General features: G+C 34.8%; 1 protein-coding gene across 5 annotated transcripts in view; it reads left to right on the forward strand.

Annotated features, from left to right (window-relative positions):
- SENP6 (SUMO specific peptidase 6) overlaps window positions 1–25,796 on the forward strand; it is a 115,965-nt gene that overhangs the window by 84,870 nt on the left and 5,299 nt on the right. For all 5 annotated transcript variants that reach the window (XM_044757561.2, XM_044757562.2, XM_070496670.1 and 2 more), the window contains 10 exons: window positions 244–408; window positions 4,450–4,483; window positions 4,896–5,090; window positions 6,063–6,289; window positions 7,872–7,981; window positions 8,100–8,216; window positions 14,441–14,563; window positions 15,554–15,646; window positions 18,962–19,392; window positions 24,337–24,440. In XM_044757561.2, the coding sequence (XP_044613496.2) occupies window positions 244–408; window positions 4,450–4,483; window positions 4,896–5,090; window positions 6,063–6,289; window positions 7,872–7,981; window positions 8,100–8,216; window positions 14,441–14,563; window positions 15,554–15,646; window positions 18,962–19,392; window positions 24,337–24,440 (1,599 nt within the window). The remainder of the gene's footprint in view (window positions 1–243; window positions 409–4,449; window positions 4,484–4,895; window positions 5,091–6,062; window positions 6,290–7,871; window positions 7,982–8,099; window positions 8,217–14,440; window positions 14,564–15,553; window positions 15,647–18,961; window positions 19,393–24,336; window positions 24,441–25,796) is intronic.

Below are 25,796 nucleotides of genomic sequence, written 5' to 3' on the forward strand. Positions count from 1 at the left end.
ACTGCTGAGCTATTACTCAAGTATTATTATTTCAAGTAATAACTAGGCAAAGTTTAGCTAGGTAAAATAGAAGGGGTTTACTTTTATATAAAATCAGTGTTTTTACCTCATCTACCACTGTTGAAGTAAAATCGATCTTATATTTTGGTAATTACATTTCTTATATTGGATCTTCTTTGCATATGTGTAGTTAGTTTGCAATCTTGTTTTAGTAACTTATTAAGTGAAAATTTTCTTTTTCAGTTTGGTAATTCTATTATCAACACACCTCTAAAACGTCGCAAAGTGATTTCTCAAGAAACTGATCCTGTCTCTTTAAAATGCCAAAGTCGTGTTGGCCGTGTCACTTTAAACTGTCGAAGTATACGAGTAGGAACACTCTTCCGGCTATTAATAGAGCCTGTAATTGTAAGTACATTCTTAAGCGCTTTACCACCTTATAGGATTCAAAATTACATGGCTAAGGGTCATTTGTAGTATTGTAAAATTTGTATTTTAAAATATTTAATTTAATAGGATATTAAATTATTTTAAGATTTCAGATTGCTTTGAGTATATAAACAATTATAAATAGCTCCTCACCATAAAAATCAGTGGATAAAAAATTTATGATAATGTAATGTTCAAGATAGGGACATATTCATCATGGGAAGATACTTAGTATTCTCACTGAGTTAGAAAACCTTCCAATATGATACTTTTTACTCTCATGCCAGCTCAATGCATGAAAAAAGTATTAAAGAACTAGAAAGAGAGAGAGGAGAATCAAAAAACTATTGGAGTCTTGCAGTATTAAGACTCCTAGGACTGCATTATTGGACTGCAGTAGCCGCCCAAGAGGCCTTCTGCTTTTGTACTGGTTCAGTGTCCACAAAGCCCACAGAACTTTCTGTCGTCCCTTTATCTTACTTGTCATACCTGTGTACTTAGTGTTTGTTCTACTGCCACCAAGACCATTCAAGTGTGTATTTTCTATTTGAAACTTTAATGTAATCTCTTTAGCCTTCTTAGTCATTATTTTTCTTCTTTCTAATATGTTTTACATATTGTTGGTAGATTAATCTTCTATAACACTGCACTTATTTTGTAAGCCTTCATTTTCTAATGCCTTAACTTGTTGTCCCTGACCATCTGTTTCCAACTATTCTTTCAAAGTCTGTCTCCTCTTATTGTCCTTTATGTATACATAAAGCAGTATTTTTAAGAAACACATTATATCACATCAGGAAAGTTAAAACATAGTTTTACTATTTAAATTATGGTAAAAACTATTTCTTTCCTAGGATTCATGGTTCTAGGATACAACTTGAACAAAAGGGAAAAAAAACTTTATAGCTTAGTCTATAGGAGAAAATGAAATGTGGACCTGATTTCTTATCAGAGCAAAGCTGTATGGGAAACTAGCATTTTTTTTCTTTTTTGTCAAAAAACTCCAGCTTCTCGTGATATAAAAACTTTAAGTACTCCAGAGATTTAAAGCAAATTGTATGTAGACTATTTATTCATTATTGCCAAATAGCATTGTGATGGACATCAGGGTTTTCAAGGATTGTGAAACTTTTGTTTTGTTACAAGCCTTCATAGGACTGATTCTTTTTCCTGATTTCTGTCAATTAACTTAAAATGTCATTTTATGTCACTATTCCTCAGAAATTTCCAGGAGTACCCTATAGGTATTATGGCTTTCCCCCACATTAACACCATTATTCAGAACTTGTCAGTATGATTAAGGTTTTGCTGGTAATTTAGACATTTAGTTGGAAGTTGCATGTTTAGTCCCAAGGCTGTCTAGCAAGAATTACATTAAAATTTGAATGAAATTTTTTTTCCTGAAAGTTACAGGTTACAATATATCTGATCTAGTGAAGAAAAACTAACTTTGTGAATTTACTTTAAGAAATAAAAGGCAGTGTGTGTAATGTAAAATGTGTTGATACAAGTTTTTTTTAATTAAAATGTTAAATGAACTATTTCAGCCAAGAAGTATTGTGTTTATAATGTGGTGGAAGTGTGCTCTCTGTGGTATTAGCCTTCCTTGTACCATGGGATTTTCCCAAAAAACATTCTTTGATGGAGTATAGTGGATCTGTAATTTCTTTAGACAGTGTCTTAAGAAGATGATTTGACATTTTCTTCTTGAACTATAGTGAAATGATTTATCTGCCATGTCATTATTAATCTGAGAAATAGATTTTAATTGTTTTATCAAATGTCAGTCGTTTATTATTAGGTAATTTAATTACTTTTTTAGGTTTTTTTTTTTTAATGCTTATTGGTAAAGAAGATTGGCCCTGAGCTAACATCTGTTGCCAATCTTTCTCTTTTTTTTTTTTTTTTCTCTTCTCCGCAAAGCCAGTCCATAGTTGTATATCCTAGTCGTTCTAGTTCTTCTATGTGGGATGCCTCCACAGCATGGCTTGAAGAGCAGAGTATAGGTCTGCACCCAGGATCTGAACTGGCAAACCCTGGCCGCTGAAGTGGAGCACACAAACTTAACCACTCGGCCACAGGGCTGGCCCCAATTTAATTATTTTAAATTCACTTAGTGTTAGAATTGGCACTGTTTAGAAGTGCCAATTTTATTTAAATATAAATACTTTGATTTAAATATTTTGTTTAAGGAAAATGGCCAACATTTATTAGGAATATCATATATGTCCAAATAGGGTGTTGTCTCTCATTTTTCCAATGAAAAAATTGAGAAGATAGAAAATCAAGGTTTTTGGCCAACTTAAATTTAGAAACTCTTGGGGATGTAGGTGAAATAGCCCAATGTCTGCTTGTAATATTAATATTCGTGTGTAATTTATTTGCACACATTTTAAATGACAAATATTTAGACATTGCTTCTTTTTATACCTACATCTCATGCAACACTTTTACTCAAATGCTTTCGTGTTAGTGTCTGTCATCATTATTGCCACTTTTTTCTAATGTATTTTTCTAAAGCATATAACTTCAGCTTCTGTGTGTGCTGGAATGTTTTCCAAGCTAGAAGTACCCATTCTTGATCCCCAATTGATGTGTCACTTTCCTGTAAAACCAATTAACATATTACTTTCAAACACAATCTTTGGGAGGTATGTTTAGTGACATTCTAGACTGCAATTGTTGTGGTAATTACTAAATTTATTTTCTATTTCCTTGTTTCCTTTTTTTTTTTTACATTGTGAAAATTTTCAAACAGATGAGTTGGAAGAATTTTACAGTCAACATTCATAAAATTCCCAGCTCAATTCTGCCATTAGCATTTAACTAAACTTACTTTTCATGTATTTATTCATTCCTCTATATGTTGATCCAACTTATTTTTTTAATGCATTTTAAGTTCTTGTTTCCTTTTTCGTTTCTCTTAACTTATGTAAACACACAAATGATTATTAATTCAGGGTGTATCAGGTTTAATGTGTCTTCTCCACATTAAAATAGTTATAAAATCGCCTTTTTATAAACACCAATGATAACTGATTCTTGCTGAAACTATTGGGAGAAAAGTTATTAGGGAACAGGATATTCACAAGCTTTCAAGTATTTCTCTATAGATTACTGTTTAATTACAAAGGGGAAAATATATTTTTACAGTGGAAAGACTGCCTTCGCCAAGTGATTAAGCTTATATCAATGGTGGGACAGCCTGACATCATGTGTCTTCTGTTGTGATGTAGTGGGAAGTATAAAACATCCCCTCTGTGCTGTATTTGCTGGAAATGTGTGGCCCGAATTTAAAAATGAGGAAACTCAAGTCTAGGGTCTTGTACATTTTGCAGAACCTAACTTGGGTTCTTCAAAGGCCATGTCAAGAAGAATAGAGAGAGGCAGGTTTCTGCTCTAGACAGCAGTAGACAAAAGAGACAAATGTAATGTAACCTTGACATAATCATGGATTGGGGAAAAGTTAAAAACAGCAATAATGGACAGTTTTAAGCAGTTGAGGAAATTTGAGTATGAACTGTATGTTGAATGAAGTTCATCTTGATTTTCTTAGATTTGGTAATGATGTTTTGGTTGTGTAGGAGAATGTCCTTGTTCTTGGGAGACATACCCTGAAGGATTTAGGGGTGGAACGTCATAATGTTCTCAGCTTGCTTTATGCTGATTTAGCAAAAGAGAAGTATGTGTATTTGTAAAACAAAGTGATGGAGTAGGTGTGGCAAGATATTAACAGTTAGTGAATCTAGTTAAGGAGTATTCAGGTGTTCATTGTAGCATTCTGTCATCTCCTCTTTGAAGTTATAAGAAATGGGTCTAAGTACTTGAATTAAACAAGTGAAGCCTGCTTTTCTGAGATAATTTGGGGGTGGGGTGGATATCTCATCTCATATTTAAGTGCATGATAGATGGTTCAGTTTTTCTGCCCTCTACAGTCTAAGTCCCAAATATGTCATTCCTGGTGTTCATAGCAAAACCTTCCTAAATCTATGATTGGTACTAATTTATCTTATTTTTCAGTTTTGTGTAGAGTTTATCAAGATACAGCTAGAAGGTAAGCTATTTTATGTCTTTTTACTCACTAAGGGTTTGTTTACACTAAAGCACTTTACAGGAATAAAAGATTTAAATGATATTCGTAGAGTTCATTAAGATGATTAGTTATTACATACATCTCCTTAACAAAGGGCGTCTGTCTCGATAGCGTAATTTCATTCTGTAACATCACAAAACCTATCTCTAATTTTATGAATACACTTCATTAGAACCCTCTTTTCATTAGGAAAAAAATGTAGACGATTTAAGATAATTACAAAGATTTTTCTTCATTTCCCGCTAGAATTACTATTTATAGAACACAATGAATGTGTTTAACTTTAAACTTGGATTTCCTCAAAATTTTTTCCATTCATGATTTTGCCCTCTTGGAATTGACTCCTTTTCCGTTTCCATCTGTTTTCCTCCAGAACCAGAAAATGATCCTGTAGGGATTACTTTAGAGACCTCTGAGCTAACTAAATGTGAATGGTGTAATGTCCGAAAATTACCAGTAGTGTTTCTTCAGACGACACCAGCAGTTTATCAGAAGCTGAGCATGCAACTGCAAATGAATATGGAGGATAAAGTTTGGAATGATTGTAAAGGAATAAATAAGTTAACAAGTAAGTTATGTAGAACAGATTATAATAATACATATAAGTCATTGAGCAGCAGAATGTGACTGTTCTTTGATAGAGGCCTTATGTATATTATTTACTGTCCTTACATTGACCTTGTAAGATAGATATTAATTCCCCCATTTTAAAAATGAGGAAAAGCCCACAGAAAGTGCCAAGTCTGAAGACAAAACCCAGTCTTACCCATTTAGAAAGTTTTCAAAATGAGTTAAGACTCAAAAGATCTGCAGTCTTTATTTTAACACTGTATTATCTGAGTAAAATGAATTTTTTTAACGCACTGATTGGTGCTAAGTGTAAATCAACCATATAAATCTGGAATCCTTGAAACTTAGCCTGAATAGGAAGTTCGCAAGTTCATGGACTGTGTCTTCATCCTCCACAATAAATGGATGTGGTTCTCCAGTGTGTTTCCCTTCACCTCTCACACTTACGGCACAGCATGACTAGTTGTAAAATAAATACTTTTCAGCAGTAATTTCTGCTTCACGTCATGCTGAGCATGAAGCTCCTGTTAAAGCTGCAAGAGCTAGCGTGTAATTGAATAGCAGTTTCTGCGGTTAAATAAAACTCCAGAGGTAACAGCAGTTCACTTGGCAGTTTCTTGTTTGTGTTTGACAAAACTGTTGATATATATTTAAAACTGTAAATATATTTGGATGCTATTAGATGAAGTAAATTCGTCACATCCGTAAATAGATTTTTTCTTGAGGTGCTGCTAGAGTAATTTGTTCTGCTTCCTTTCTCTTAATAACTTAGATGACATTGTCAGGTAGCAGTGTCAGTGGTCTTTATTTCAGGATTTATTGTACATCCACAGGATGCCTAACATTATTTGGGACATTTGTACCAAGATTTCTGGTGACATTCTGGGAAATAGCTAGTTGTTAACTCTTTTCTAATATCTATTCACTTTTTTTTTCTTTTAGACTTATAGTTATATTGATTTCTTTTCAGATTTGGAAGAACAATATATAATATTAATTTTTCAAAATGGCCTTGATCCTCAAGCAAATATGGTATTTGAAAATATCATTACTGACATCGGTATAAGGAATAATCTGTCAAATTTTTTTGCAAAAATTCCCTTTGAAGAAGCCAATAGCAGACTTGTTGCCTGTACAAGAACCTATGAAGAGAACATCAAAGGAAGTTGTGTGCAAAAAGAAAACAAAATTAAAAATGTAATTATGTGTTTTAATATTTTAAATATAATTTTAAATAATGGGTAGATTTAAAGGGAAATATGTTTCATTATCAAAATGCTTATTTCAGAGTTAGATCTTTTTAATTCCCATTTCTGAATTGTTTGCTTTTATATTTGATTTGTAAGCTATCTTGTGTCAAAACGTTAATGGTGGGTAAGTGACTTGTGACAAACAGTTCTTGGTACAGGTCTCAAGCATTTTTAGTTCCTTTGCATACTCTATTCTTGTCTTTACTTTTTGTCTCCTTTTCTTTTTCTTTCATCCTTTTTTCTTTTTCTCCCACTTTCAACATATACATACACTGCTACATTCAAATTGATTGTTACCTGGTTTCTTAGATTTGCTAGTGGTTGCCAGTGATGCCATTGGCTTCAATACAAATGAACGAATTTTGGTCCCTGGTGTACATTTAAATGTAGCATGTGCATACATGGTTGAAAACTTGGGGAGTGAAGAATACACACCATTTTATCCTGGCTGTCGGCGTAGGTATCCAATTCTAGAATAACTAGTCTTATAGTAGGTAACTCTGAAGTCACCTGAACCAAAGGCCCCAGTACTGTTGTAAAACAGTATAATGTTAAATAATACAAATATAACTTAAATACTCTAAATTTGTACCCTACCACAGCAGCTGAATTTTTCTGACTTAATTTATTGGGAATACTTGAAGTCTTTCAACCTACCTACAAACTTGGAAATAGGGCTATCCAAAGCACAATCTTGGTGAAGTTGAGCAAGGTCTCACCAGAGAAGAGCTATTCACACAGGTAGTGGCTTGAGGAAAAGAACAGAAGAAGGAAGGGAAATCATTCCCCTTCTTTCCCAAGATTGGCTTTAGGAGATAATTCCAGAGGAAGAAAAGAGCAGCTGGAGCCGTAAAGCAGCTGTAATGGACTCAGATTTCAATGGAAGGCTCTTCCTTTAAGGACTCCTTAATTCTGGAGGACTGAGGCTCATTGGACTGTGTTCCCTGACCCTCTGCTCCCTTATCCCATGGATTGCCTAGCCACTGAACCTAGGTAGGCCTCCACTGCCTGAATTAAAAAATCAGTACATCTGTTCTTTGGATTTTACCAACATGATCTAATAGGATGGTAGAGATCTTCGAGACAGGATGCCAGAAAAATCATTATTATGAAATTTGGAAGTTTCACTGTGCTAGAAGCTACAGATAAAAAGAAAGTGGACCATACTTTTGCCTGTTTATTTTATTTATTTTCTTTTTTATTTTTTGCTGAGGAAGATTCACCCTAAGTGAACATCTGTGCCAGTCTGCCTCTATTTTGTGGGCAGGTCGCTGCCACAGCATGGCAGACTAGTGGTGTAGGTCTGAACCTGGGAACCAAACCTGGGCCACCAAAGTGGAGCGTGCTGAGCTCAACCATTAGGCCACAGGACCAGCTCCCCCTCTTTATTTTTAATTGTTAAAAATCATGCATACATTTTAGATTCATATTTAATCCTTTTTAATTGAAAAGCGTTTTTGCCTTGTACTCACTCTTTTTATTGAAAATTTTCCCAATTGACTTTGAAAATTTATAATTTTCTTTACCAGGTGTCCCTTGAATCTAAAATACAACTTAAAAACAAACAAGAATTCCAGTTTTTTGATGATGATGAAGAAACTGGAGAAAGTCACACCATCTTCATGGGTCCTGTAGAAAAGTGAGAAAATTCCTTTTCATTTGCAACACCCTTAAATTTCTTCTCTGTTTTATTACATTTCAGTTTTTTATGTAAGGATATGTATTTTTTATTTGCGTGTTTTTTTGTTTTGTTGCAGATTGATAGTATATCCACCACCTCCAGCTAAGGGAGGCATCTCTGTTACCAATGAGGACCTGCACTGTCTAAGTGAAGGAGAATTTTTAAATGATGTTATTATAGACTTCTATTTGAAGTAAGCTAATTTTCTGCTAACCTTTTAGCAAATCTTCAACATTCTATAATGTAGATCTTTGTTTTCTAGAGTCAAAACTGTTTGGATTTTGAATTCCATCACTGCCACTTACTGTATGACATTTTGGAAGTTATTTAATGTCTGTACCTTTGTTCCCTTATTTTAAAAATGAGAATAATAATAATATCTAAAAGAGTTGTGGGAATTAAGTAAAGTAATACATGTCAAGTGCTAGGAAAAATACTTGGCACGTGCAAACTGTTCATAACTGATAGCTTATTATGTTGTTATCGTTACAGCGTTTTAAGCCTTTAAAAAATTGTTACTACCCTAGGTTGGGTAATAATTTGTGGAGCAAGCACAAAAGCATGATTTCACTCACTTCCTTCAATAAATGCTCACCAAGTGCCAGCTATGTGCCAAGTACTATGTTAGAAGTTTATAGTCTTGTAGGGAACACAAATATGGGATTAAAGCATTGACAGAAGACACAACAGAAAAAGAATGCTTCATTCTTTTGGGGGTTGGGAAATATGAGGGACCAAGAAGCTTTCCTGGAAGAGCTTACGTCGTGACCCAGTATTCACGCACGTATACTTGTATGTGCAGTGTGTTTATACATGTATAAATTTGTATGTGGTTACTGGTTTGTGATATAAAATGGATGTGTGTATGAAACAAAACAGAACTTAACTATCAATGTGTCCAGTGCTCTCTAATATTTTCTAGTTATTCAAATGTATTTTGTGAGAGAATTTTTTAGAAAAATCTGATTGTCAAAAGCTACTGAATTGATTGTATAGCCTACAAATGGTTGCAACCCACAGTTTGGGAAAAGAAAACATTGTTATAAAGTATGGTAGGTTTTGGGCCCAGCCTAGTGCTGGTTAAGTTCACATGCTCCGCTTTGATGGCCCAAGGTTCATGGGTTTGCATCCCGGGTGTGGACCTGCACACCACTTATCAAGCCATGCTGTGGTGACATCCCACATATAAAGTGGAGGAAGATTGGCCCAGATGTTAAGTAGGGCCACTCTTCCTCACCAAAAAAAGGAAAAGAAAAAGAATGATAAGTTTTGATCAGAGCAGCAATATCATAGTTGAGTTTCCTTAGGATCATTTGACTACCATGTTCATTGCAAATGTCTAGATGAGAGATGATTTAAGGAAATGTAATTAAGGTGATATAGGAAGTCTAATTAAGGCATTTTAGTTGGAGTGAAGAGGAAATAATGAAATGTTTTAGGAGGTAGAGTTGCTTAGCACAACTCCAGGACCTATTGAATGGATATTAAGGAGAGAAATGGATGCCAGTTAACTCATAGTTTTCTGACTAGTGAGACCTGCTAAATGATTTTGCCACTAACTGAAGCACTGAATGCAGAAGAACAAGTTTGGGTGGAGGGGGGAGATTTCCCTTTTAGATGTCTGTGATACAGCAAAAGGGACAGTGCTAGTAGATGGTAGAATTTGTGGTTCTGTGGTCAGTTGAGTTCTGGCCTGGAGACATGGGAGGCTATGCTTTGCAAGTGGTAGTGTAATTATGAGAATGGATGAAATTGCTTAGATAGGGTTATAAAATGAGGAAAACAGCTATAAGTAAAGAACGTGGAGAGTAAATTTTGACAGACAGGGAGGAAAGAGGCTCCCATGAATAAATTCTGAAAGTATTTGAAAGGTAAGGAGAGAAATCCAGAAAGAGTAATATCATGAAATTGAAGGGAAGTGAAAGCTATTAAAGGAAGATACGTTCAGTGGTATCAGTACAGCAGAGGTCAAGGCAGATAAGGGCTAAGAAAAACATTGAGGTTACAGTGACTCTAAGCTAATTAGGATCAAGTATAAAGCCAGACTTGCACCCCAGTTCCTGGAGGATAATGAGGGAGCCTTCTGCCTTCATCTGTGAGTAACACAGAGCTCCCCCATGGTGGTGGTGGTCTAGTAGAGAACCTGAACTTCCACCCCCACATGACAGTAATGAGGTGGCACCCAATTCACCCACCGGAGTGTGATGCTGGAGGATGCCTGCTAAAAAACAAGAATTAAATAAGATTCAGAGTCTTATAATACTCAAAATTTCCAGATTTTTATTGAAAATTACTTCTCTCACTAAGGACTGGAGAGATCTCAAACTGGATGAGAAAAGACAATTAGACTGTCAAAACAGAGATGGCACAGATACTAGAATTACCTGACAAAGATTTTAAAGCATCCATCATAAAAATTCTTTGATGAAAAATTATGAACACGTGTGAAATTTATGAAGGAAAAGAAAGATATAAAGAAAGAAATGGAAATTCTAGAACTAAAACTAGAGTAACAAAAACTGTACTGAATAAGCTGAACAGCAGAATAGAGAGGACAGAGGAAAGAATCAGTGAACGAGAAGATAGAACACATTACTAACTACATTCAATTCACGTGCACTAAATATATCAATTAAAAGACCAAGATTGGCAGAGTGGATTAAACTGTGGCCTGTCTACAAAAAACTCACTTCAAAGATAATGATTATTTAAGTTGAAAAGGAAAAAGATATACCATGCAAATATTAGAAGAAAGCAGGAGTTACTACATTAACATCAGATAAAGTAAACTTAAGAGCAAAAACAATTACCAGGGATAGAGAGGGACATTATATAATGATAAAGGAGTGAATCCATCAAGAAGACTTAGCAATCCTAAATGAGTGTGTGCCATACAACAGAGCTACAAAATATGTGAAGCAAAAACTGATACATCTAAAAGGAGAAACAAAAATCTACAAATGTAGCTGGAGACTTCAATTCCCCTCTCTCAACAATTGAAAGAACAACTAAACAAAATCAGCAAGGATAATGGAAGAACTCAACAACACCATCAACCAGCAGGATCTACTTAACATCGGGGGTAATGTTATGTTCCTTTTTATGATCGCTTTACCCCCTTTTCAAAGGCACTCTTTTTCCTTTTGAAGATTTGATGGTAATGGAATAAGTTTCGGTAAGTTATAAATGTGTCATAGATCTGCTAGTAAGAGAAACCGCCCTGGATTTTAAATGCCTTGTTCTGCAGATGTAGACCCCTTTGAGACCTAACAGGTACATTCAAGGACAAGTTCAGGCAAAGTGCTTTTTTCCTTCTTCTCCCCAAAGCCCCCCAGTACATAGTTGTATATTCTAGTTGTAGATCCTGCTATGTGGGATGCCACCTCAGCATGGCCTGATGAGCAGTGCTAGGTCCACACCCAGGACCTGGACTGTCAAAGCGGAGCGCGCGAACACAACCACTCGGCCATGGGGTTGGCCCCCAACCAAAGTTCTTGATAGCTACTTCAGAAGATGCTATCTCATACAAATGACCAATAAGCATATGCAAAGATCCTCAAAATTATTAATTATAACCACAGTGAGATATCATCTCATATCCATTAGGATGGCTGTTTGATAGTGCTCTTCAGGTCATCTTTGTCCTCCCTGATTTTCTGCCTACTTGTTCTTATCAGTTATTGAGAAGGCTGTTGATCTCCAACTATATTTATAGATAGTCTATTTCTCTTTTCAAATCTATCAGTTTTTGCCTAATGTGTTTTGAAACTCTGTTGTTGGGCACATACACATTTATGTCTTCTTCAAAAATTGACCCCTTTATCACTATGTAATGTCCCTTTTTGTCCTTGGTAATCTTCCTTATTCATATGCCTACTTTGTTCAAAATGAATATAACTACTATAGCTTTCTTTTGGTTTATGTTTTCGTGGTATATATCTTTTTACCCCTTTACTTTTAAGCTATTAAAGTCTTTATGTTTAAAATGGTTTTTGGTTTGAAAGCACGTGAGTAGAACTTAAAAATAAGTAGAACTCCTCTATTTCGTTTACATTTTAGTTTATTCTATTTCATATTTAATCTGCACTTTTTACATTATAGTAGAGATTTTACAGTCATTTGTTTATATTCTTGAAATTCTTCATATTTTCAAGAGGGCCCTTAGACTTTATAGTTACACTTTAAAACAAATTTCATACAGTAAACTTAGATTATCTACAAGTTCTGCCTTTTCTGATACAAATCAGTGTCCCAGATAATAAAGAGAACCTAACAAAATCCTTGACTTTTTGAGAATCTGTTCATGTTTGTCTCATGACACTCTTAGAAGTGAATTGAAAGGAGGAAACTTCTTTTTAAACTTCACTATTAACATAAGCAGTTGGGCTGCTGCCAGAGCTGCTCATTCTTCCCTGTTTCCAGCTCTACAAATGAGAAACAAGCAAACTTTGCCAATATTACAAGAGGCAGAAGGGCGCTGCATCTAGAGAGTGTCAATAAAGTGCAGAGGAGAAAGGAATTCGATTAATAAAAAGTGCTTTCAAAGTCACATAGAGTTGCAGATGAACCGTATTCATATTTTAACTTCATCCTACCATTAAAGAAGTCATGATGTGATTGTTAAATTGTCCACTTTGTGAAATAGCAAGTGAACAGCTTCACCGTGACATTCAATATTTAAATGATTTATACGCTGAAAGAAAAAAATGCGCCCAAAAGGAAGAAATTCCCAAGTTTTTTGTAATAAAGTTTCCCTTTAATTCTAAAATAAAAGACATGGCTGTTCTGATTAAAGTGAATAGTTCTAACACACATACATAAAAAAACTCAGAATTATATAGTCACAGAAATTCTTTTGGATGTATATCAGGGCAGAAAGACAAAACTAGTTATTTTTAAAGGCATGGATTTGTTTACATATGAATGAAATAGTTTTCTTAAATCACAAATAACTTTTCTTTTTTAAATTGAATTATCCCTTTGTTTATTCAATTCGGTTTTACAAAGTAGCCATTGTAATTTAGGCTGGAAAGAGCTGCATGGTTCACCCATTATGGTAATAGCCCCTAAACTCAAATCTAGTTCACTACATGCTCTGTTTTGAGTTTATTATTGTAGAATTCGCCAATTGATTTAAACTGTGTCATGAGCTGATTCACTGTCTTATAATATCTTTTGTAGGGGCACAGTGAGTTGCTCTAAAGCAAGAAATCTGTAAGTTATGTCCTTTTCATCAGAATTTGAGCTTTAGAATTATCAAATATTATGATAAAAGTGACAGGTCAAATAAGTGCCCTCTGGGACATTTGCTGTTTCATGTAAGATTTCACAGGGCTTTCAGACTACCCTCATTTTAATAAAATGAATGTGGTCATAAGCTATAATTTGCCTAGCTTCTTTGAGGGATTTTGGAATGTAAACAATTATATTAAAATAGCATCATTTCCCGTTGTGATATAAAGGAACGATTGCTATTTGTTTTGATACAGACCTGCAGAAAAAACAACTAAGGCAAGGAAAAACTAGAACTGACGTCACTTTATCACTTTAAAGGGTCATTGTTGCTACCGCACTGCTATAAAAGTCCTTTCTATTTTCTGTTGTTATAAAAAATAGTATATGGCTAGGTCTTCACGGTTTATTAAGTGAACTGTTTAAAACAAAATAAACAGTACATAAAGATAATGGCTTTATCGAGATATTATGCACATCCCATACAATTCACTCATCTAAAGTGTACGTTTTTAGGGTTTTCACTATATTCAGATGGTTGTGTGAGCATCACCGCAATCTATATTAGAACATTTTCATCCCCAAAAGAAGCCCAGTACCCATTAGCAGTGACTCCCTGTCTCCCTCCAGCCCCACTCTCAGCTCTAGGCAGCCCCCTTGTCCTCTCTGTCCCTGTGAATTTGCGTATGCTGAGCATTTCATATGCATGAAGTCATACAATGTGTGCTGCTTTGTGACTAGCTTCTCTCACTTAGCATAGTGTTTCCGAGGTCCTTCTATGTTACAGCATACGTCGGTACTTCATTTCTTTTTATTGCTGAAGAATATTCCATTGTATGGATATATCACATTTTATTTTTCCATTCATCAGTTGATGAGTATTTCTGTCATTTCCACTTTGTGGCTATTATAAATAATGTTACTGTGAACATTCGTGATGTGCCCTTGTTTTAAAATGTTAGATCTTCAAATCATAGTTTTACCCTCAGGTCTCCCTTTTCATTACTTGAGAATAATCTGGTAGTTATGGTCTAGAATATGAAGTAAACTTTGCTAGTAACTGCTTTCAGTTGTACGAAATAGAGAGTGATGGTGGTTAAATAGATATTTGATCACTGCTTGACTCTTTTTAGTATAAAGTAAACTGTTGAATTCATTACATTGGAATTATTTTTTATAAAATAGATATTTGGTGCTTGAAAAACTGAAGAAGGAAGAAGCTGACCGGATTCATATATTCAGTTCTTTTTTCTATAAACGCCTTAATCAGAGAGAGAGGAGAAATCTTCATGAAACATCTAATCTATCGTAAGTCAAGCTCTTTGAAAATATTTAACAGATGTAGTAAGTCATTCATGTTTAACTTAGTAAAAAATTACTTTATTTGTATTGAGGAAGCATCATTTAATTCTATTATCAATTAGCAAAATCAAAATAATCCATAATATTATAAAGCCTCAAGAACACCTGTAATTCATAAAGGTTTTAGATGTGATACCTAGATCAGTATTTCCCAAATATGCAGGATAGTTAAAGAAAAAATTACGTGGATACTTATTAAATACAGATTGCTCTGTTTTACCCTAGATGTTCCATCCGTAATGTCTAAGAGAGGAACCTATGAATCTGTACTTTTAATAAGTTCTTTGGGTGATTCTCCTCAGACAAGTGAAGGAAGTACTGTTCTACATTTTAGGCCTGAGTTATTTTGTTTATAATTCTTCTCCACATAGTGATGGCATTCAGCTCTAATACTTGCTGATAAATGTACACAGAGTTAGTACATTTTTTGTCATAAGTGCTGTTAAATGTCTTAAATTGATGGCTGCTGTGCATAGTATAAATAATATTTTCTACTATTTCAGTGATTCTAATTTTGCATATTAGAGTTGATAGTGACTGGTTTTGGCCGGTGCTTGGTCTGTCCTGCTTCATCCACTGTGAGATAATGCTTACTTTTCTTGCCCTCTTCTCAGTTACCGTAGGTCGTGGTGTGGTCCGCTTCTCAATATAGTCACTAGGACCAGTTCTGCAATGATAAAAACAGTAGCACTGGTCCACCCTACTATGTAGTAGCAGGAGTTGAACATCTCCTTCTTCCAGAATCAATGACAGACAGTTTCATGCCTTGCTAGCTCCATCTCAGATGTTCAGTTTTCTTTCTCCAACTTGTTAAATTATCTTATACAACTATTTGATCTGTTAACATCTTAATCTTCATAATTTATGAATTGCTGCATATAAGCCGAAGCACTAGAAACATGTCAAAAGCTTGATAGTTTGTGTCTTGTCTTACAGAATACAGCAAAAGCGACATGGGAGAGTAAAAACATGGACTCGGCATGTAGATATTTTTGAGAAGGATTTTATTTTTGTACCCCTTAATGAAGCGTGAGTAAAACTTTCCTTCATGTAAATGTGATGGCAGTTTTTAGAAAACATGTTTATAATGATGAATTCATCCATTTTTAAATTCCTCCCTGAAATTTGTTGGATATATCTATAGTTATACTGCTTATTTTATGAAAGTTCAGTTTTCCAGAGAATCATGTAAGATAATGAATTTTGCAAACGCTAGACGAGATCTTTCTAACTTCGTTATATTGGTCAATGTGGAATTATCTCAGTTTACAAAAATGGTGCTTGTGGTCTAGCAAACACCATATAGAAAAGGCTACTTTATACAGAAAGATGATTAGGTCACATAGAAGAATTTGAATCTTTAGTTTAAAACACACTTTAGCTCTTAACCGAAAAGAAGAAAAGATGGCTGGATTTATGCCATTTGCTCAAGCTGAAAACCATGCTGACTACTTGAAGCTATTTTCTGAGTAAAGTGGGAGGGCTTAAACATTTTTTGTTATATTCTGCTCCAATGACTAGAGATGCATTGATGTGTAGGATAACATTATTGTACAATTTAAACTTGAGAGTTTTTTATTTCATTTTTTTGTTTTCCTATGCCCTCCAGCCAAAGGCTCCTAGGAATACACCAGTAGTTGGACAGCTTGGGTTTATTCCTTGCATCAAGGGAGAGTACATACCATGAGCAGCCATGGAGCCTTTTAGTAAAAGTGTGTTTGAAAGAGCCTATAACAGAATTGGGGCTTTGGTTTGGTGTTTTGGGGGAAGGTCTAAGGAAGCTGTAGTTTATTTGGGTAAAATAGCATTGACTCATTTAGCAAAAAAGGGAGATATTGGGTATTTTGGGGGTTGCATGGTGAGCTTATATTTGTCTCTGCTTAATCAAATTATGAAATAGCTTGCTTTGTCTCGTTTTATCATGGTTGCAGAGTAACCGTGTCGAAGGTTGGTATTCTGTGAGACTGTTTATGTCTGGTAAGCGTAGATGTGCCAGGCTAGTTTCTGGTTGTGTTTTGTTTTGTTTTTTTCTCACTATGAAAAACAAATTCACTCTATAGTATAATCAAACTCTATTTCTTTAAAATCATGCTTTAATCATAAGACCTGTGCTCTCTAATTAGCCCAGCCAAAGACAGGTAGGCTAGGTCAAAACATTGGTTATGGCTATAAAGCCCAACTTCTTCAAAGCTGTGTAATTTTTAAGTCAAACATAGTATCATAATCAAGTTTAGAACTAATCTTTAATTTCTTCATTCTCAAAGTAAGGTTTCTTGACACTAATTTGTCATATACAGTAACATGTGAGCTGCCTACTAGGTAAAAGGGAGGCTATATGTCAAAAGCCCTCTGTTAGAAATGAATTGTAAAAATATAAAACAAATATAATTTGAGGTGCACACAATTTAGCAGTAGAGTCACTGTATCTGATGTGGATGGAAGCTGCAGTCTATGCTTCCAGTCACCTCGGTGAATGGTAGAGAATGAACCAAGGTGTGGAGTCAGTAAAGGACCCTTCAAGAGTACGGTGCCATTTGTAGATGGAAGAACAGCCTCCAAATCATAAGGGCTCGTTAGTTTTTTTGTTTTGTTTCTGAGGAGGTAAAGTCACAAATATTTATATACACTAATTATGTTAGATAAGCTGATATATATTTATCATCTATTTTATTTTTAATTTTCTTGGTGTTAATTTCTTTAAACTTAAAAATTTATAAGCTACCTGTTGAAAATTGTCACAGTAAGTGACAAGGAGGAGAAATTTAACATTTGTATCTAATCCAATTTAAGATAAGTGACATTACCTGTCTTAGCCTCTTCCCCCACTGGTATTTAAGGTCAATGTGGCTGGTATTAAAAGAGATCATAAAAGCACAGCTTTGGCTCTTAGAAGTTGGAAGTGACCTCAGGTGTCTGGTTCAGCTTTCTCCTTTCAGCTAGGTGAAGAAAGAGTTTTTCCTAGTTATTAGGTCAGGCAATAGAAAATGTATGGCTTATCCATATTGTCATAACTAAGAAATGTTTAAAACTGTAATAGACTTAGGTTATAGCTTTAGCTTGGGAATCACTGCATTATAGCATATTTAAGCAATTTAAAAACACATTTTTTCACATTTTAACATTTCTGAAATTGAGATGTGACTTAAAATCAGCTGTCTTAGAATTGATGGAGTGAGGAAGTTGGTGTGCTGCTCTTTCTACTGCCCTAGCCTGACCCAAGTCCATAGGACACTGAAAATTAATAATTAAGAACAGGAGAGAAGCATTCCTCCATCTGGCCTTTCCAATACTGAGGATGGAACCAGCCTCTGTGACCTTTCTGCTTACGCTGTCTGATGAAGAGACAGTGCTGTTTCTTAGTATTATCTTGAGGTAATTTAACATTTTGCAGAAATGAGAATATAGAATAACTTATCTCCATGTCAAGATATTCATTATTTCATTCAGCAAATATCTGTTGAACACCCTACTATATAACAAATATTGTGTTTAAGTAATAATTCTCTGGCATCTATAGCCTGTTTATTGTATCCCAGCACATAACGCTGTACCTAGCAAATAGTAAGCCCTCAATAAAATTCTTCATTGGGTTAATGAATATTAGCCAACGTTAGCTATACAGCTTTTTACTCGTGGCTTGTATCCTACTGTTGGGGATTGTGATACCTGAATTCACCTGTATCATGAGACCCACTTGATAGCTGAAACTCTACTAGTACTTGAAGTTTTGTAATAATGGTTAGATTAGATATGTTATTTCATTTTAGTGTATTTACATTTCAATATAGCATAAGACAAAGAATTATTTAATATTTTCAATATTAAGCATTTCCTCCCTTATTAATAAGAAAAACACAGACATAGTAAAAGTTTTTAAAAAGCTATGTATGTGCAACATTTTAGAAACTGTTCAAAATTATACAATCTAATTAGACTTCTGAAGACATTTTCATCTTGAGGCTAGTTTTCTAGCCTTTGACATAAATAGGGCAAAGAGAAGGTAAATGGGAATGATGAATTGCAGTGATGCAATTAACATTTTGTTAAATTACCTGAAAACAATGACTTTTTCATTCCACAAGCAAGAAAAAGTTCAAAGGATTGTTTGCAAAAGTGAATGCAGGCTACATAATTCTAACAAAAATTATTTTTTTGAATAGACATTGTATTCTGTTAATGAATCAATGATCATATAGTGGATTAATTTGAGAATGGAAAAAATTGGGCATTCTTAATAAATTTGTTCACAAAAGCTTTAGAAGAAAACATTTCAATTGATATTTATTGCCAAATATAATAAACTTTTCTAATAATATATTCAGTAGTTTCATTTGTTTTTTACAGTGCACACTGGTTTTTGGCTGTTGTTTGTTTCCCTGGTTTGGAAAAACCAAAGTATGAACCTAATCCTCATTACCATGAAAATACAGTCATGCAAAAATGTTCAACTGTAGAGGACAGTTGTATTTCTTCTCCTTCAGCCAGTGAAATGGACAGTTGTTCACAAAACTCTTCTGCCAAGCCTGTAATTAAGAAGATGCTAAACAGAAAGCATTGTGTAGCTGTAATTGATCCAAGTGCTGAACAGGAGGAAAGTGACCCTCGTTGTCGGAGAAACATATGCAGTGTGAAATGTAGTCTGAAAAAAATAACTCATACTGCAAGTGAAAATGAAGAATCGAATAAAGGAGAATCTGCATGCCAGAAAGTTGTTGATAGGACTAAAAGTGAGAATGACCTACAGAATGAATATTTAAGTTCTATGCACCATACAGGTATGTTTCTTAATGTTTTGAAAGAATCAAGGAATTCAGAATAAATTGGATTTTTTATAAACAGGACTAAGATTTCAGGATGTACTTTTTTTGAAGTCAGGTTTATTCAGGTATGATTTACTTAGAGTACCATTCACTTACTTTATAAGTTTCGCTCAGTGAGCTTTGGTAAATGTATACAGTCGTGTAGTCACTACAATAATCAAAATTTAAACCCTCCCATCGTTCCAAAAGACTCCTTTGTGCCCCCTTTGCAGTCACCTCCTCCCCTCACCGCTACAGAGAGTGCAGTTTTAAAATTGTAGTACAAGGTCGACATTTTCCATTTATAGGAACTTGGATTTATTTTTATTTTATAGGAAATTTACTGTATTCAGCATAAACAGTAGTTGCACAGTCTTAAATCTCTCAGGCCAGTTAGTTCAGTCTTCTCAACTTACAAATGGGCAACTTGAGATCGAGTGGCCGGTGGCAGAAATTAAAGCTTTCTCCTCCAAAATAGTTGTTGACATCCCAATTAAAGGTTAGTTCCTTATCCCTGACTCTCCTTCCTGGTTTTTAATGGGAGGAGGGGCACTGGCCCAGCCTCTTTTTATTTCTCTTCAGTTCTAATAAATTGGTTTTTTTCCTTGAATCAGTTCCATATTTCTAGCACTTGTTATAGAAATCTCAGGTTTCTATTCAAAGACTTAAATTTCATATCAAATCAATTGTGCAATTTCCTCTCAAACCCAAAAGTAAAATAGTCTACTCCATAATGTGCTATAGTATGTACCTCACAAACTTACTAAACAGTGAATAAATCTAATACATTTTCATTGGAGGAAAAAAGTCAGTATAAAGCATAGAAGAAATTATGTGAATTCAGAAAGAATGTATCACAAGTAGTGAACGCTGAACATACTCTTGGTACTCTACCAACTTATGTTAATTTAGTAAGTCAGAAAGCTCTTGCTGAGATCTTACAAAAATATTTTTTATTTGTTTGACACGGAGCTGCACAAAGCTTGACATTAGCCCTAGAGTGTTGGTCTTTGTACCCTTTGGGAGGTATAAGATGAGAGGCAGAAAGGGGAAATTTAGCAGATATGGCAAAAAAGTGCATCAAAAGCCAAGCAGATAAATACTGCCTTTTCCAGCTCACTTTCCGCTCTTTCATCAGGCAGGAAATGGCATGAAGATAGGCAAAGTAGGTAACCACCAAGTACTGCCTGTAATTTTTTTTTCAGTTTTAGCATTTTAATACTTGAGTAGAAAAAAGTTAAAAAGGGAGTGAAAAGCCACATTAGAGATTAATTACCATTTTGGGCACTCTGAAGACTAATAAGCCTTCAAGGCAGTGTGCACTGTTTCTTAGTCCCTTTAAAACAAAGTCCTGCCAGTCAGCACATGAGAAGATGTTGGAAATCATTGGTCGTAAAGGAAATGTAAATCAAAACCACAGTGAGATACCTTGCCATACTGTACTAGCATGGCTAGAATCAAAAGTCAGATACCATCAAGTGTTGGCGAGGATGTGGAGAAAACAGAACCCTCGTTTATTATTAACAGAAATATAAAATGGTGCAGCTGCTTTGGAAAACAGTTTGACGCTTCCTCAAAAAGTTAAACATAGAGTTACCATAAGACCCAGCAATTCCACTCCTAGATATATACACATGTCCACACAAAAACTTGGACATGAGTGTTTATAGCATCATTATTCATAATAGCCAAAAGGCAGAAACAACCCAAATGTTCATCAACTGATAATGGATAATCAAAGTGTGGTGTATCCATCCAGTGGAATATTATTAAACCATAGAAAGAAATGAAATACTGATACATGCTACAACATAGATGTACCTTGAAAACAGGATGCTACACGTAGTCACAAAAGACCACATATTGTATGATTCCATTTGTATGAAATCTCCCAAACAGGGAAATCTCTAGAACTGGTTAGTGACTGCTTAGCCACTGTGGGAGGAGGACAGGAGTGTGGGAAGAGGGCTGCTAGCTGAGGGCACAGGCTTTCTTTTTGAAGTTTAAAATTTGAAAATGTTTGTAAATTGACTCTAGTGATGGTTGCACATATGTGTAAATAAACCAAAATCCACTGAATTGTACACTGTAAATGGATGAATTGTAAGATATGTGAATTATATCTCCACAGAACTATTTTTTTCAAGTTCCCTTTTATCAGTAATCTCATACACTTTAAAGTGAATTCAGATTGAAAATGAATTAAAGTGCATGATTTAAAACACAGCAATGAGACAAAGCCTAGGGCTCCATCTACACAAACCCCAGAAATTCCTAGTGGTCCTCTCTTACAAATTAATGTTCCAGTTGAGTAGTAGCCAGTTAAGTTTGAGTAAATATCCTCACAAATCCCAGTGGAGATCAAAGTAGAGAATAATCTGTTTCGTGTAGTTTGCCTTTTTAATATCTGTTTATTCTGTTTATTCTTTTTTATTATAGTTCTGCTTTTGTTTTGTTTTTACTGTATGTGTAACCATATCAGCCGTATCTTGCTTAAAGGCAATTAGTTTACCTTTACTGTGTGCGATACACTGATATTTTCCGTTCTTTTTAATGCTTGTCTGAATCCAGTGACAACAGTGTCCCACAGTTTGAAAAGTGGTGCTCTGCAGTGGGTCTGTGCATCTTTCAGGAGTGAGGTCCCGTAGCTTGTATTAGATGTTTCCAAGGGGTCATTCATCCAAAAGGACATTAAATAAGAGTGCCCTCCAGAGGCGCCTCCACCACCTCAGGGAGGATGGTCGAGCAGTCTGTCCCAGAGAAAATGAGGACGTGTTAAAACGCAGGCTAAGAAGAGCTGGTAGAAATGTTTGTGATGGATTTCTATTTAGTCTAGGAGCATAGTTGACAGGATTTAAATGAAGCATTTTAGACAGTTTTAACATAATTTTAACCACTGAACACATCCGGTCACATGTTGACTACTGATGCCAGGTAACATGCTGCAGTAAATAAGTGGAATTGTATCTTATCACAGGGATTAGGTTTTTAAGGTCAGCCGTAGGAAAATAATAATGTGTGGCGTCACTACTTTCATTTGCTATTTTTTCAGTTGGGCACCATATGAAATATGAAATAGTTGTTTTGTGTGGAACATGAAAAACCTGTACGTTTAAACTCTATAATTATACTCAGCATCTTCAGATGATCTCACTGTAGGAAAACCTCTCAGGAACTGGGGCTAATTAAGAGGACAGCTGATTGAGTTATCAGCTCTCCGTTTACACCAGCACATTTGTTTACTGAATGAAATAATTGAAGGAATTGACTACACTATTTAAATTATTTTTCTCCCTTTTTTGAAATGCACATATAGTTTAAATTGTACAAGCTTCATATTGATATGACAGTTTTTGTAAATAGGAATAACTTGCTGCTAGAATAACTTGATTGTGATTGACTAATTCTGAATTGCCTGAGGATTTGAACAAATTTCATTCAAATATAGGTGTTTTAGCTTCAAACATAAAAATACAAATTTTTGGAAAAGATAAAAGGTTATTCTTTGCATAACAAAAGGATTTACCATGGTGCTTTATTAGTTATTTTAAATAGCATGCTTCTGATCCATTTAAAATTCATATATATGTCTTTTCAGGAACACGTTTTATTTTTCTGTCTTCTCATCCCATCTTGCTTATATTAATAGTCTTAATTGTTTTTTAATAACTTAGGCCAAAATAATTTTATCCTTTCTAAAGTACCTTGAAGTCCTGCTTTCTCAAACTTGGAAATGGGGGACTGGCCCAGTAACATAGTGGTTAAGTTCGTGTGCTCTGCTTTCGCGGCCCAGGATTCACCAGTTGGAATCCTGGGCACGGACCTACACACTGCTTTTCAAGCCATGCTATGGTGGCATCCCACTTAGAAGAACTGGAATGACTTACAACTAGGATATATACACAACTATGTACTGGGGCTTTGAGGATGGGGGAGAAAAAAAGGAGGAAGATCGGCAACAGATCTTAGCTCAGGGCCAATCTTCCTCACCAAAAAAAAAAAAAAAAAAAAAACCCACAAAACTTGGAAATGGTATGCTCTATAGTAAATAATATTAGTATTTTGGTATTAAAGTCCCTGAGTCAGTTTTCATTATTTTCATGTAAATCTTCTGTTTCTTTGAAACATTTTTTTGTGATTAGCTTTTTTTGGCTAATAAATCAATTAAAAATAATTGATTTTTAAGGATTTAGATTGTTGAAGTGAACATTTAGAAGTATCCATTTCAAATTTTTCTTATGAGTCATTTATTTTCATACTACCAGCACCTACATTTGGCTTGTGTTGTTTTATGTTATTGAAAAGTCTACAAATATAACCAAACATGAAGGAGAAATAAACAGTTGGGGAACTCTTCCATAACTACTGTCCTAACGTCATGATGATTTTCATTTTTGTATTTTTTTATTTGTCCAAAAGCAAGCCTATTTTACTTAATTTTAATCGTTTCTTTTTTTACCTTCTATTGTACAATTTTCCATATATTCACAATTTTAATTTTTAAAAAGTACAATATTTGATGTTCTACAATTTGCTAACTATTCCTGTTACTGGACATTTAGGTTATTTTCAGACTATTATAGCTTCTATTATTAAGGATATCAGGCATACCTAGCACAAAAACATTTGTTTATATATATACATACATATATGTATTTAAATATACATATATTTAATCAGATAATTAATATCTAGTGGTTATAATTTTAATTAATTTTAGGGTCTGAGTAATAGAAACAGCTTTGTAACTGACATGTCAGTCCAGGGCTATGAAAAGTATTTTATATCTGTGATATTACACGCTAAGGCAAATTTTGTATCCTTAATTACATCATTAATTATCAACTACTAGCATAACATCATACACTATAAGTTATATGCCTGTTCTTTTTTATTATGTAATGTTTCTTATCAATACAGACGGCTTAAGCAAAATCAGACTGAACTATAGCGATGAGTCAGCTGAAGGTGGTAAGATGCTTGAAGATGGACTCATCGACTTCTCAGAAGATCAGGACAACCAGGTGAAAATTAATGCTTGGCAAAAAGGTCTAAGGTTGCATCTACTTAGAAATTTTTCTTTCGAGTCCTATAGGCAGTTCCTTCAACCAGAACTCATGCCTTCTAGATTTAGATCTCATCTCAAAATGCAAATTCAGTTTTCAGTTCAGAAGTTGCCAGGATAAATGTATTAGGGCTGTTTGGTTTTATTTTATTTCCTTTATTGTTTATTTTTTTACCCATGTGAACTAATATTACCCACATCAGAAAGTTTTAATATAAAATTAATTCTCCCACCCCAACCCAGTCACCATCCCTACTCCTTTCTCTTCCTCTTTTCAAGTATTTATGGGCCGTACTTAACTTTTGTCTCACTTAAGATTTAAGACACAAATACTGAAATTTTCAGTTGTGTAGTGCATGAGCACAGAAAAATTATATTATTTTTTTCTGCTTTTCCAGTGATTCCTTTGTTTCGTCTAATTTAATGTATATGTATCATGGCAGGAGCAGATAATATTTAGTTAAAACTAATAAAGATTAGGGTTGGCCTGGTGGTATAGAGGTTGAGTTTGCACGCTCCACTTCAGTGGCCCAGGGTTCTCAGGTTCAGATCCAAGGTGTGGACCTACACCCCTCATCAAGCCATGCTGCGACAGCATCCCACATACAAAAAAAGAGGAAGATTGGCACAGATGTTAGCTCAGGGCCAATCTTCCTCACCAAAAAAATATATATATGTATATGTATATATAGGTCAATTCTAACGTTTTCTTAGTGTCTCACTTGCTCTACTAAACCTTCTAACACCAAGAATAAAGTGTATTTTTAAAAATATTTTGTAACTTCAGTTAAAGAGGGCCTTATATTGAGAGAAAAGTTGATAAAAATCCTTACAGCATGCCATTTCTTTAATTCTCTGACCTTCTTTTAGTGGTTAGGACACACTTAATTTATCTAGTAATGAAGATAGCTTTGTACTGCACCATTTTTCCTTCTTGCTTAATCCTCTTGTGAACAAAAGCCGTTTTTTGTGATGTCCCTTGGTCTACCACGTGTAGCTGTGAAATAACAGTTTCCTCTCCAACACATGCAGGCCTGTAGCTGGATTACGTTGAAGGTCATAGTGGGCACCTGTTATACTCCCTTGGCCATAATAGCAGTTATGTGAAGTAGCTACTCTTTGTGTTACCATCATCATTATTATTATTCCTGCTGTTAAATTATGTCATTCATAAGGCTGCCAGAAGCTTTCTTAAAGAAACGAAAGAGGGGGCCGAATGGTTAAGTTCACGTGCTCCGTTTCTGCGGCCCAGGGTTTCACCTGTTTGAATCCTGGGCGCGGACATGGCACCATTCATCAGGCCCTGCTGAGGCAG

The sequence above is a fragment of the Equus asinus genome, chromosome 24 (assembly GCF_041296235.1).
Source record: "Equus asinus isolate D_3611 breed Donkey chromosome 24, EquAss-T2T_v2, whole genome shotgun sequence".
Classification (NCBI taxonomy): Eukaryota; Metazoa; Chordata; class Mammalia; order Perissodactyla; family Equidae; genus Equus; species Equus asinus.